Source organism: Marmota monax, unplaced genomic scaffold (assembly GCF_021218885.2).
Source record: "Marmota monax isolate L192 unplaced genomic scaffold, Marmota_monax_Labrador192_F-V1.1 WCK01_AAM20220418_F8-fsc00077, whole genome shotgun sequence".
In the NCBI taxonomy this organism is placed as follows: Eukaryota; Metazoa; Chordata; class Mammalia; order Rodentia; family Sciuridae; genus Marmota; species Marmota monax.
Genome location: NW_026694610.1, coordinates 483,152 through 496,327, shown reverse-complemented (window position 1 = coordinate 496,327; position 13,176 = coordinate 483,152). Strand labels below are relative to the sequence as shown.

At 39.0% G+C, this 13,176-nt stretch overlaps 1 protein-coding gene across 1 annotated transcript; it reads left to right on the top strand.

Annotated features, from left to right (window-relative positions):
* Positions 1 to 561: 561 nt before the first annotated feature.
* On the top strand, positions 562 to 1,837 carry LOC124077781 (non-histone chromosomal protein HMG-14-like). The gene is made up of 2 exons (XM_046422295.2): positions 562 to 768; positions 1,355 to 1,837. Exons 1-2 carry the CDS (start codon positions 609 to 611, stop codon positions 1,495 to 1,497), a joined length of 303 nt encoding a protein of 100 aa, XP_046278251.1. The 5' UTR covers positions 562 to 608; the 3' UTR covers positions 1,498 to 1,837.
* Positions 1,838 to 13,176: the final 11,339 nt, after the last annotated feature.

Sequence of the window (13,176 nt, the reverse complement as noted above, 5' to 3'; positions counted from 1 at the left end):
ATATTTGTTAAATTCCTAACAAACATGCTGGCATCCTGGCTGGGTATTAGAAAGGGTTTCAAGAAACGTAGATGGTCTTTGATTTCCATTTCCATCTTCCAGCTTTACAGTGATGTAAAGTGATCTGCATTCTCTAGAATCCATGCTTTGAATTTTGAATTTTGTTCTTTTCCTGGGCTAGCAATATGGAGTTTTTAATGTGTGACTTTGATAAATTGAGGTTTTTTTTTTTAAAAAAAAATCATTTATTTATTTATTGTTTTTAGATATATATGACAGTAGGTGTATTTAACATATTATACATACATGGAGTATAACCTATTCCATTTTGGATCCTATTATTGTGGTTGTATATGATGTGGAGTTACGCTGGTCACGTATTCATGTATGAGCATTGAAAACCACATCAATGTTTATAGCAGCTCAATTCAAAATAGCTAAACTATAGAACCAACCTACGTGCCCTTCAACAGATGAATAGATAAAGAAAATGTGGTTTATGCACACAATGGAATATTTCTCCGTCTTAAAAAAGAATGAAATGAGCTTCGGATGGCTTCCACGCGCCGCGGCTCGCAGCACTCCCACGTGCTCCGTGGGCCGCCAGGATGCCCAAGAGGAAGGTCAGCTCCGCCGAAGGCGCGGCGAAGGAGGAGCCCAAGCGGAGGTCGGCCCGCCTGTCGGCTAAGCCTGCTCCTGCCAAGGCGGACGCCAAGCCTCGGAAGGCGGCGGGCAAGGATAAATCATCAGACAAAAAAGTTCAAAAAGGTGATGCTGGCCTCGTAGAATGAATTTGGAAGTTCTCCCTCTTTTTATTTTTGTCTTACCATTATATTTTAAAGACATAACATGAGTAATAGTGATGAATTATATCCTTGGTTACTTGAAATGTAGTAAACTCTTGCCAATTAAATATAGAGACATGTTTAATAACCAGCTATTTCCTGAAATCACAGAGATAAAAGTGGTTTAATAACTTTTGGTGTCAGAGTCAGAATTCAAACCAATTCTACCTGATGCCAAAGCCCATATTCTTTCAAGAAAAATCATACTCTCCCACTAAGGTGAGCTGATTGATAAATATGAAGCTGTTTATGAGTCTCCATGGTAAATGAGCTCTGTGCTTCCTTTTGTCACAAATGTTTTCAAAATTCCATTTTTTTCCTTCTCTGATTTGGAGATTTGTCTAACCCATTATTATAAATTTGAGTTTAGTTTGAGGATTTACTTATTGAATACCCATACAGTTTTTATTATTGTACAACTATCTTCTCTAAGTTTCATTCCTGTTCCCATATTTTTTGCTATTGTAAGTGAACAGTAAAAAAAAAAAAAAAAAAAAAAGTTCAAAAAGGGAAAAGGGGAGCAAAGGGAAAACAGGCTGAAGTGGCTAACCAGGAAACTAAAGAAGATTTACCTGCAGAAAATGGAGAAACGAAAAATGAGGAGAGTCCAGCTTCTGATGAAGCAGAAGAGAAAGAAGCCAAGTCTGATTAATCATACACCATGTCTTTTCAGTGGTCCCGTCTCCCTTCTTGTACAATCCAGAGGAATATTTTTATCAACTATTTTGTAAATGCAAGTTTTTTAGTAGCTCTAGAAACATTTTTAAAAAGGAGGGAATCCCACCTCATCCCATTTTTTAAGTGTAAATGATTTTTTTTTAGAAGTGAAATCATTTGCTGGTTGTTTATTTTTGGGTACAACCAGAAAATAGTAGGATATTGAATTATGGGAGGCTTGGACTGTCTTTGGTATCAGCTTAACATTCCATAGGTGGGGGGTTAGTTTTATATCCTACAATACAAAGCATATTAAATGGCAGTTTGGAGTCACAGTATTGCATTTAATGTCTTGAATATTTTAAATTACTTCTATTCCTGTGTTTTTTAGTAGAATTGTTTCCTAAAGAAGACCACTACTGGATCATTGCTGTCAGAATCGTATGTACTCTGTAACATCTTTGGTTGTGGAAGTCTAGTTTTCCTAATATTTTTAATGTGCTGTGAAAGATGAAAAATTTGAGTATGTTGTGTGTAACAAAGTTTTGAATTAGTGGGACCTAAGTAATAACATTCAAAGATACTGGTACTTGATATTCTATTAAGGAAAAAATGCCTCCAAATTAAAAGCTGGAAAGTCACTGGAATAACTGAAAAAGAATCACAGTATAAAGCTTTTTAGATTTCCGGTACGTGTGTTAAGAATTGTGTACAAAGTGAAATGTCTGTGTACTGATTCTCAATACAGCCAATAAAATCTCAAACACGGAAGAAAAAAAAAAAAGAATGAAATGATGGCATTTGCTGGTAAATGGATGGAACTGGAGAATATCATGCTAATTAAAATAAGCCAGTCCCCAAACCCCAAAGGCTGAATATTCTCTCTGATGTGTGGATGCTAGCCCATAACAAGGAAAAGTAGGCAGGGGAAGAAGAGAAGTTCATCAGCTTAGACGAAGGGAAATGAAAGTAAGGGAAGGAGGATGGGACTAGAAAAGACAGTAGAATGAATCGGACATACTTTTCCTATGCTCATATATGATAGATTGAGTTTTAAACCAATGACAACAACAACAAAAACAACTAACTCTGTCTAACGATTTGACCTAGAATCTGCCCTTGAGGTGGCTGCACAGACCACCACTTTGTATGCTCACTTGGAAGACCTCAGTTTTGCCCTCCAAATCCTTATGGTACTGTCGTGACCATGACTCTTGTTTCTCTGACAAGACCAAGAGCCTATGTGGGACACAGTGTGTCACCTCTTTCTATTGTCCCCCCTCCCCTGGGTGGGATGGGTGCACAGCAGATGGTTCTTTCCTCAACCTCCTGTGTGATTTTGGACAGGTCTCATTATCCCTCTAGCTCCTGGCATCCGAGAAGGAGAGGTTGGGCCATCCTGGTAGAAAGAAGGACACACATCTGTCTGGTCACTGCTCCTGTGTGAGGGGCACATCCTGTGGTGCCCTACTAATGCCACCAATGGAATGGCACATGCACCAGGGAGTGCCAAGTCTCCTTTTACATGTACCCCACTTCTATGTTCCTTCAGGGTCTGGAAGGCCCACAGGAGTGGTCCATGGACACAAAGAAGGTCATTTCCATCACAGCAGATTGGGGGCCCAGTTGGAATCCAGGAGATGAGGCAAGCTGTTCCCGACTATTCCCAGGTGGTTGCTTTTCAGCCCACACTGAGTCTACTGCAAGCCCAGCTGCCTTGCTTGGCTGCTCCAGTGTCACTTGCTCCTGTCCCAGAGTGACCTGCTCCTGGCTGAAGCCAGGGAAGCCTGACATTCCTTCGGAAGAAGCACAACACAAATAGGAACACAATGCCCCTGCAGCATTGTCTTCTGTGTTTCCATGCCCAAAGGTCCCTCCTCCCTCGAGCGAGTAGAGATGGGAGTCATGGATAACCCCTGACCTCTGAACTTGCAGTGAGGTAACAGAGGAGGGTTTCATGGCTGTATCAATCAGCAAAGGGACCTGGGCAATGTGGTGTGGCATAGTCTTCATCTGATAGTGCCTCAAGTTCTGTGTGATCTTGGGCAATTTCTCAGCTGTCTTTCTCTCTCTGGAAAGTTTATTTTGAAACCCAAGATCTGAGGCAGCAGTTCTTAACATTCTCAGCATCCTGTTATACGTTTAAAAATTATTACCAACCGCAAAGAGCTCTTATGGTATCTACTGGTTTATATTTAGAGTAGCCCCTGTTCCTTATATACACTTTGACTTTTTGTGATTTTAGTTACCTGTTGGTCCAGAAGTATCAGTTCGAAAATTCTAGAAAAATAATTCATATGTCTTAAATAGCTTTTTTATAGTATATCATTATATTTGTTCTCTTTATTATTATTATTATTGCTTATCTCTTACTCTACTATATTAATCAGCTGTCTATCACTGTTGCAAAATACCTAAGAAAAACAACTTACAAGAAGAAAGGTTTATTTTAACTCATGGTTTTAAAGGTTTCAGTCCATGGTCAGACGGTAGTTCTACTGTTTTTAGGCCTGCAGGGAGGCCATCACATCATGGTAGAAGGGTAGAATAGAAGAAAGCTGCTCACCTCATGACAGCCATGAAGGAAAATGAGTAGGAGCAAGAGAGAGGGAGAAGATTCAGTCCCTAACAGCACACCGCCAAGGACCCATTCACACCCTTCAGCTAGGACCCACCTTCTGTATTTCCCACCACCATCCAACAGTCCTTTCAGCTATGAATCCATCAATGGATCAATCCACTAATGAGGTCAGAAACCTCATGATCCAATCATTTCTCAAAAATCCCCACCTTGGAACCCTGTTGCATCAAGGACCAAGCTTTCAACACAGAATCTTCTGGGGGCCCTTCCCTCTCCAAGTCATAACATAAGCGTAATTTACAAATTAAATTTTACCGTGTCTATGTATGTATAGGAAAAAACATAATATATATGGGGTTTGGTACTATCCACAGTTTCAGGAATCCATTGAGCAGTGGCCTTGGAAAATACCCCTGAGGATAAAGGGGAAACTCATATACTGATATTTATTGTAGTAGAAATTGAAATTGAGAATCTTTGAAATACAAGAACATCCAAAGACAATTTCTATTTGTCATCTGCTGTAATTTGGATCTGGATTGTCATACAAATACTTGTGTATTAAAGCCTTGGTCCTCAGCTTGGCACTGTTGGAAGGTGATGAAAACCTTTAAGAGGTGGGCCTAGTGGGAGGTGATTGTGCCCTCAAAGATGATTGTGCAATGCCAGTCTCTCTCTTTATCTCCATCAAGAGCTCCTTCCAGGATGTATTGTGCCACCCAAAAGCAACAAGGCCAACTGACCATGAACTGAAATCTTTGAAACCATGAGCCAAAATTGATTTTCTTCTCTTTAAGTTACCTCAGGTATTTTGTTATAGAAACAAAAAGCTGACTAACAATCATCAAAGCAAAGATGTCTGGCACAGAACCTCTGGAATATTTTCAGGAGAGAGAATAATTATGAAAATTCATCTTAGTATTATTGTGGAAATACTTTTTTTAATATTTATTTTTTAGTTTTTGGCGGACACAACATCTTTGTGGATCCCTTCATTTCCATGAGTCCTATTTTTTGTTGTCGACAGGGTGCCTCAGAAGGCCTCAGATCACCCTCCTACCTGCCTCGCTCTTGCCAGGCCAGTCCCAGACTCAATAAAGTACAAACTGTTCTTGTAAAAACTGGGCACAACACAGAAAATAACTTCTGGAACAGCCAGGAAATGGACATCTGAAGGCCTGGCTTTTCCTTAGGCCATGAGAACCCAGTGTACCTTTTGCCCAAAAGAGTTTGCTGGCAAACGTCCCGTGCAAGAGGCCAGACCATGGGGAGCTACAGTAGAGGATGAAGTGGACTGAGCAGGCAGCACTAGCTGATGGCCAATGAGGTCAAGCAGAGGGGAGAGCAATCTCCACCAATGGTGGTGTGGAAGCATTTGTGCCGGGGAACCTGAGGCACGGAGAAACTGAATTCTGTGTTCAGAGTCTCCTAGGGTCCTAGACAATGAAATAGGGCAATAGGATGGTCTGCACACCCCACACATTCTAACATGAATTTCTATAACACTACATGTTTTAGTCTAAATGGCAGCTTTTCCAAGACTGTAGCATTCCAGGAGGTGTGATTAAGTGTATTATTGCCCTTTCCCTCCACCGTTAGCTCTCTTGTAGGATGAACTTCAGGGTACAATACAGAGTTAAGAATACCGTTTAGCTCACTATGACATCAGTTTGAGTGAGTTCTATGTAGAATGAAGTATTTTTACTCAGTCAGCATCCATCTACTTCATATTCTCTTGGAAAGCCAGATGATACACCCTGACATTTCCGGCCAGAGACAGCTAAGAGATTGCAAAGCCCCTACTGCAGGTGAAATTGCAGCGGGGACTGGCACCCCCTTCCCTTCCTGAGTCTCATCTTCTACTTCCTATGGCACAGAGCTACAAAATGCTTTGTTCTGGGACCTCGTACACTTATGGAAAAATTATGCATCTCCCTCACAAACTTTTAAATCAGCATATATAATTTTTACTACAAGTTGAAATAATTAAATGGGATATAGCTTCTGGAACACTGACTTACTCAGTTAAATGCATTAAAAACTACCTTTATCTATTTAAAAAGCACATAAATAAGCTATTTTTAAAAAGTACTAATAACTTTATTTGTTTATTTTCATGTGGTCCTGAGGATCAAACCCAGTGCCTCACATGTGTGAGGCAAGCGCTCTACCACTGAGCCACAACCCCAGCCCACAAGCTCTTTTTTAACAATCAGAATATTTCCATCATCTTTTGTTCTTCTCAAACTCATATTCTCCATTACTACAGAATTTTATCTTAGTATGATATCCTTTAAACTTGCTAATCTTTTATGGGTCACTATATTACAATTGTAGGCAGCAAAATATGTACTCAAGTGAAGCATTACATATTTTATTTCTCTGAATGGCATATTTATTATGAGTATTATTAATACAAAATTTTAAAAGTTAAAATTTTCTATCACCATAAGATTTTACATGTTGATAAATATTTTATATTGATGCATTAAAATTAATACCAGTACAAAACTGGGTGAAATAAAATATTACAAAAAATTTAAACAATCATTAAACAGAATGAAGGAAACTAGCTTTTTAAAAAATATTAGTTGATATATGATGGATAAATATTGCTTACTTCTAGAATAAGACAACAGTTTATGAAAATTATCAGAAAAAAAAAGCAGAGAAACTATTGGGCCAGTAACTCTGAAAAAAAAAATACAAACTAACAGGAGGCTGTACCCAAATTTTAAAATGAATATAGATTTACAATAAATAACAATCTTTTGGTAAAAGTTCAAAGAAATTTGCCCAAGAGTTTGATTAAATGTTTAAGAAAATACTCCCAGACACCTTGCTTTAATTTGAGAATATTATCTTAATCTTAACCTCTTCCTATTTGAAATCAATACGAAATACGTACTTGAGAACAGGCATCGATATTCTAGGTACCCTTTATTTGGCTGGAGGATTCACCTCTGGGAGCCTTTCCTTTTGAAAGTGCTGCCAGGGTCATTGCAAAAGGGGAGGTGGCAAACAAAGAGTAGCATGACACCTGTGTTAGTCAGCTATTCATCACTGTGGCCAAAATGCCTGATAAGAGCAACTTGGAGGAGGAAAAGTTTATTTTGGCTCACCGTTTCAGAGGTCTTGGTCCATGGTCTGCTGGCACCTAGGCAGAAACGTCATGGTAGAAAGGCATGGCAGCTCATGGCAGCCAGAGGCAAGATGTCATCACCAAGGGCACATCCCTAGTGACCTGCCTCCTATTTGCCTAAAGTTACCAACTAGTAGTCCATTTAACTTATTAATCCATTATATTGGTTAATCCACTGGTGAGGTTCCAACTGTCATCACTGCCTAAAAGCCCCACCTGTGAACCTTGATGCATTGGGGATCATGCTTGCAAAACATGAGATTTTCAGGGGATATTTTTCGACCTCATCTCCCTGCACAGATTCTTTCCAAGCATTTTTAGGCAGAGGGGCCTCCTCCATCGTCAGAGAAGAGGAACACCCAAGCACCTGGATCTCCTTTGATTACCTTGACTCAGAAATCTTGGGGTTCCTCCTTCTTCAAGCCTCAGCCTGACAACTCATGAAGTGTCAAGAACTTTGTGGAAATGGAGCCAGCTGCTCCATTTGAATGAGTAATCTGTTGAATAATTCTGTAGCTATAAAAGAATGTAGTCATTTATAATTTCATCAAGTTGTGTTTTATAACCTGCTTAATAAGGCTATTAGCTATATTACAGCATGTTATGCTTAACAAAATCTTTAATGACTTCTGTGGACTAAGCAGACAGGTATTGAGTGTGATGTCAGTATTATTATTCTCATTTTACACACAAAAAATTCACAGCCTATGGACTGGAAAGGAGATCCTGGGGCAAAGTCAAGGGCTGCTTTTGGCCACTTTTAGATTACCTGTTTGTGATGGATCAACCCAGAGCATGGTTGTTTTTTGGTTTTTGGTTTTTTCCTGCTAATGGAGTTTCTACCACTTTAAAACAGTTAAAGGGATAATTAAAGGGTTCTATACTAAATTTGTGTTGTGTTTCTTACCTGCAAATCTAAAAACTTTTTAAAAACAGAATCCTAGTCTATCTGATTCATCTTTAATCCACCAAAGTATTGACATTGTACTTTATAGGCAGGAGGGAGTTGACATATATTACACATTTGTCAATAAATGAGTAAATAATCTTGATTATTGGGTATCATTCCCCAATTTTCCAGATGCTTAACATGTTCTGAATATAAAATGTAAACCACATATAACAATTTTCAGAAATACATGATTTGATAACTCTGGGTTATTTATAAAGCAAATCTTATCAGATCTCAAGTGCTCTTCTCCTAGTGCCATACTGTTTGTTTAGCAGCTCAAGGAACACAATCTGATGGTGTAAACAAACACTTGGTGCTTTCTAGGCAAATTACATTCACTGAATTTTTAAACCATGGATTCCCAACCACAGGATATCTTGGAGTATCAGAGATTACTAAATTAAGAGAATATGGGAAGCTAGATTGGTAGGAAATGTTGACCACTGGCAAATGTAAGGCACTATGCCTTTTTTTAATAAATTTGAAATCTGCTGGGGTCAATTAAAAGTACAGCAAGATAACTAACCAGACCCATCTTGTTGTGTAGTTTAGATGAGCACTTTGTCTGGTCTGTGAGAAAGGATTACAGAAGGCATTGAGATCTGAACTGGGCCTTGAAAAACATTAGAATTTGGGAAGGAATGGGAAATCCTACTAGAAAAGGTTGGTGCTAGGCCCCCAGAAAGGTGTTCGGGATCGGTGAAGGTTCTCCTACTGTAGCACACCTGTCCCTTGTCCCTGCGTGAGTCCTGGCTCTCCTCTCACATCTGCTCACATCTCACAACTGCACCATCTTTTCCTTCTCTTTCTGGTACTAATGGAAGATGGAGATGCGCTCTCTGTGGCAGAGGCTGCTGGCCAACACGATAGCTGTTCTGTTCTTTCTTGAAAGTGTTGGCCACTGGGATATAAACAGAAGTGGTGAGAACCTTCTGTAAAATGTCTTTGAAGGAAACAGACTGATCCCACCCCCATGCACTTCTCCTGCCTGCTGACCGGAATGTGGATCTGGGATCAGAGCTGTTGGATAATAGAGCTCTGAGATTTACAAAGCCAAGGAGTCATCGGCAGCTGGGAATGCCTGGGCAGAGCTAGAACATCACCAGACTTCTTTTATGTGAGAAAGATAAAGCCACTGTTAATTATTTTATTGTTTAGATGTGTTTTTTTTTCCTCTTCTAAATCTGCAACTAATGCTTGTTTTAAACTCTAGGCCTAGAGTTGACTTCATGCAAGAAATATTAGTTGGGGTAAATTAACAAAACGAAAAGTGATTATGCTATTTAGAAATGGAATAAATGCAAATAAAATCCACGACATGCTATTTTGTCTGTCAAATTCTAAAAAAGAAAGAAAAAGTGATAAAATGCAAAGGTGAATAAGGCTTCAGGAAAACAGGTAGGCTGATGGCAGTGTTATAAATTGATACACATCCTGTAGAAAAACCAATTAACTCACTTGCCTCAAATATATTTCTATATTAATATCAATAATCTAATTCACATAAGACTATTAAATATATTATAATTAATGACCTCAAGGTAAAAAATATGTAAATATTATGATAATAGAGTTAAATAGCAGAAAATCAAAGCTGTCTATATGTAGTACTACAGAAGAATGGTAAATGATGGCATATTAAATTGATGGAGAATTGTGTAGACATTTAAAAATATATATGACAAATACTGTGAAATAACTTGCAAAGATACTTATAAAATAATGTTGATCTAAGAAAAATGCTAAAGAAACTGAATAGACATTGGAGTAGTAGCTGTCAAACTTCAGCTATTTGCTCAACCTCATCTTTAATCCTATTTGACCCAGTCACCTAGCACCCAGCCAGAACTAAGCATTCCAGATCTGTTCTTAGTCCCTTGGTAACAATCTTAAGGTGTTCCACAGCCAGACATACCCAAGCTGACAGAGGCCAGTTACCAAAAAAAAGTATACATGTGGCTTGGGAGCATGTGTTGAGCTTAAGTAAAAATAATAGAAGATCCACATTTTCAAGAGAGTCTTATTGAAAACAAGAACAAGAACAAATACTTATCAGCTTGGAGATAAAAGGTCTGATATTTTACAAATGCAAAATAGCCTTTGGGTACCCAATTTTTTTGAGTGAGAAGCAGGCTCAGAAAGCTAACATGAACTATTTCTTACTGAAAAGGAAGGCTGTCTCAGGCAACCTCGGATTGCAAAATCAAGAGAAAGTGGGTTGGGGAGCTATCCAGGGAGCAGAAGAATTATATCCTGCTCTCATAGTAGGGTAGCTGGCCATGTGCTCAGCAGAATTCCAGAACTCTCATGAAGTGTTGATTGCTGACTGTGTCTTCCTTTAATTCCCTTTTTAAATGGAAATATTTACCACTATTCTCCTGTTCCTAACTCACCACTGTTTCTTCATTGTATGCCGAGCCTATAACTTGTCTATTTAGTTCACATGTCTGAATCCAGAGAAGTCACAACCAAGAGCATGGAGGCTCATCCTCATTTGGACTTGATAAAAATGACAGGTCATGGACATTGAGCCTAATGCTATAATTGAGTGCAACTAGTGGGAGTCCTGGAGGGAAGGAGTTTATTTTCCATGTGAAAGGGCCATAAATAATTGGAATTAAAGGGAAGGCTTTGGACTATTTTTGTAGCAGTGGTCACTAGTGATTGGTGCCTCCAGGTAGACACTTCCCACACTGGCCCTGGGCTTGGCCATGTCATTGACTTTGGCCAGTGGAGCATCAGCAGATGTGACGCAAGCAGAAGCCAAAAAAACCCTTATTCATTGGGCTTGCCCTTTCTTCTGCCACAAAAAGATGAGGACGTTGGACCATGTGGAGAAAGGCCCCAATCTATCCCAGCTCTACCAGCTGAATTCTCAAAGATGCAGGTAAATCACATTACAGCTGTTTGCCCAACCAGCCCAGATTAGGAAAAACACACAAATTATCCTGTAGACTCATTTTGATGTATTTGTTAGTATCTTTAGGTGCTAACTAATATAGGGAGACTCAAAGTGCAATATATTAAGCAGATAAACGTTAAGGGAGGTAACATTGTGATGGAGAAACCTCTGGGAAGAGTAGACCCAAGTGTGTGGGCAGTTTCCCAAGAAAAATTAAAGGAGTTTACAGAGGGAGACCATACTATGGTCAATGGGGAGCCAGAAAGGAGAAAGTCCAATAGGAAAGTTGAAGATAGAAATTGAACCATAAACAGTAAATGTGGAAGTTTGTGGGATTAAGAGGTCAAGTGGTGAGATTGTGAGAAACAGAAAGTACAGTGGTCCATTTTTGGAATATGGTATTTAGTCTTAAATATAAAATTGGGATTTAAGAAAGGCAGATGGAGGGGAAATAGAGCAAAATGGAAAGTAACAAGCAGTTAACTCACAACAGCACCAAAGTCCATGTACCTGAACAACCCCTTGACAATCAGGAGATGGGGTAAATGGTCGACCTAACCTAAAGAGATAGAAATCTCTGTTAGAAAACAGTAACATAGGTAAAGAAGTAAGAGCTGCGTCATTTATCTTTTGATGTCCAAATACATTAAACTAAAGAAGACTTTCCTGCCAAGAGAACAAAGGGAGGTGGGAACAACTAAAGGTGTATTTCTTTAAGTAACACAATAGGAGACAGTAAAACCCAGGCCATCAGGAAAGATGATGTACCCCACAGTACTCAGCCAAAGAGGAACTCAGGAAGGGACCCGCATACTAGGGCATAAAAACCCTAGTATTATAACCATTGTGAGTGTGACTGGCCACCAGGCACCAGATCTTACAAGTTTGTCATTAATGTCTCACTTTGACTTTACTTTACATCTCTGAGCGCATTCTTTTGGTTTGGGTAGGTGAGTGTGTTTCTCATAGGATGAATGAATGGGTTAAGAGAAGCAATTCAGAAAAAAAGAGAAAGCCATGGGTCTTTTTATTTTTATTTTTAGTTAAGTGGTTAACAGGCAATTACTTGGTATGTAGTAGAAATATTAAATCAGAATTGATGAGGGTGTCACTCTGGAGTCTATGTTGTTCACAAGTTCCTCTGCTAATATTAATGTCTACTTTCTTTGCAGTGACCGACTCTACACAACATTAAGGGGTGTTGAAATGGATAAATTCTGTCAAATCATCAAAGTTCCTGCTATACTCTTTTCCCAAAGCAATGTGTGCTCAATCTTCTTCAATATAACCAAGGAAGATCTGTGATTCTAAACCTAGATGCATGTTAGTCATCTGGGAAATCTTAAAAGAAAAGCAATTCAAAGAAACTAGATCCAAGTCTCTGGGAGTAGGGTCTAGGCATTTTGAAAGCTCTCCAGGTTATTGAATTATGGAGTGAGGTAAGATTCTGGAAGAGATGACACAACCCCTACACCAAGAACCCATCAGGTTTCTGAGAAATAAGAAACAAATGCATAAACTCCGTGCATGTCCTCATTTTCATATATTTAGTGATTGATCTAAACTGCTATTAACCTCAAACATGGTATTAGGACTCGGTGACTAATGGCTATTTCTGAGTCAAAAATGAAATATCACTTATTTTCATGATGTAATAAAAGTCAAGAGAACATTAACTCAGACCCCATGAATCAGCGAGAATGATCGTTTGAACAGAGCCTGAAGTCATTTATCTGTGGAAATATATTTTACTTTGGTGGTCACACAGATTTCAAGATTTTTGGTAGAAAAGTTTACACTATAATAAAGGAAGAAAGGGAGGGAGGAAGGGAGGGAAAGAGGAAGGAAGGGGAAAAAAGGGAGAGAGAGAAGGTGGAAGGGGAGAGAGGAAGGAAGGAAGTTAGTTCTCATAGTTAGATTAGTAATGCGAGCCTGATGTTGGAGACAAGGAATAGTGGGGAGTTGTGACAAGTTAGATTGGGGTGGGGGAGATCTTTGTGCCAGGCAAACATTTAAAAAAAATTAAAGGCTAATTTAACCCACAGGTTGTCAGTTTATGAATCTCTAAATCATAATAGATACCATTATAATACAGAA

What these genes read in the sequence shown, in the direction of transcription:
- LOC124077781 (XM_046422295.2), top strand. Translation starts at nt 609, where the DNA reads ATGCCCAAGAGGAAGGTCAGCTCCGCCGAAGGCGCGGCGAAGGAGGAG. An exon ending in AGACAAAAAAGTTCAAAAAG is followed by an intron (nt 769 to 1,354) that starts GTGATGCTGGCC and finishes AAGTTCAAAAAG; the next exon opens with GGAAAAGGGGAGCAAAGGGA.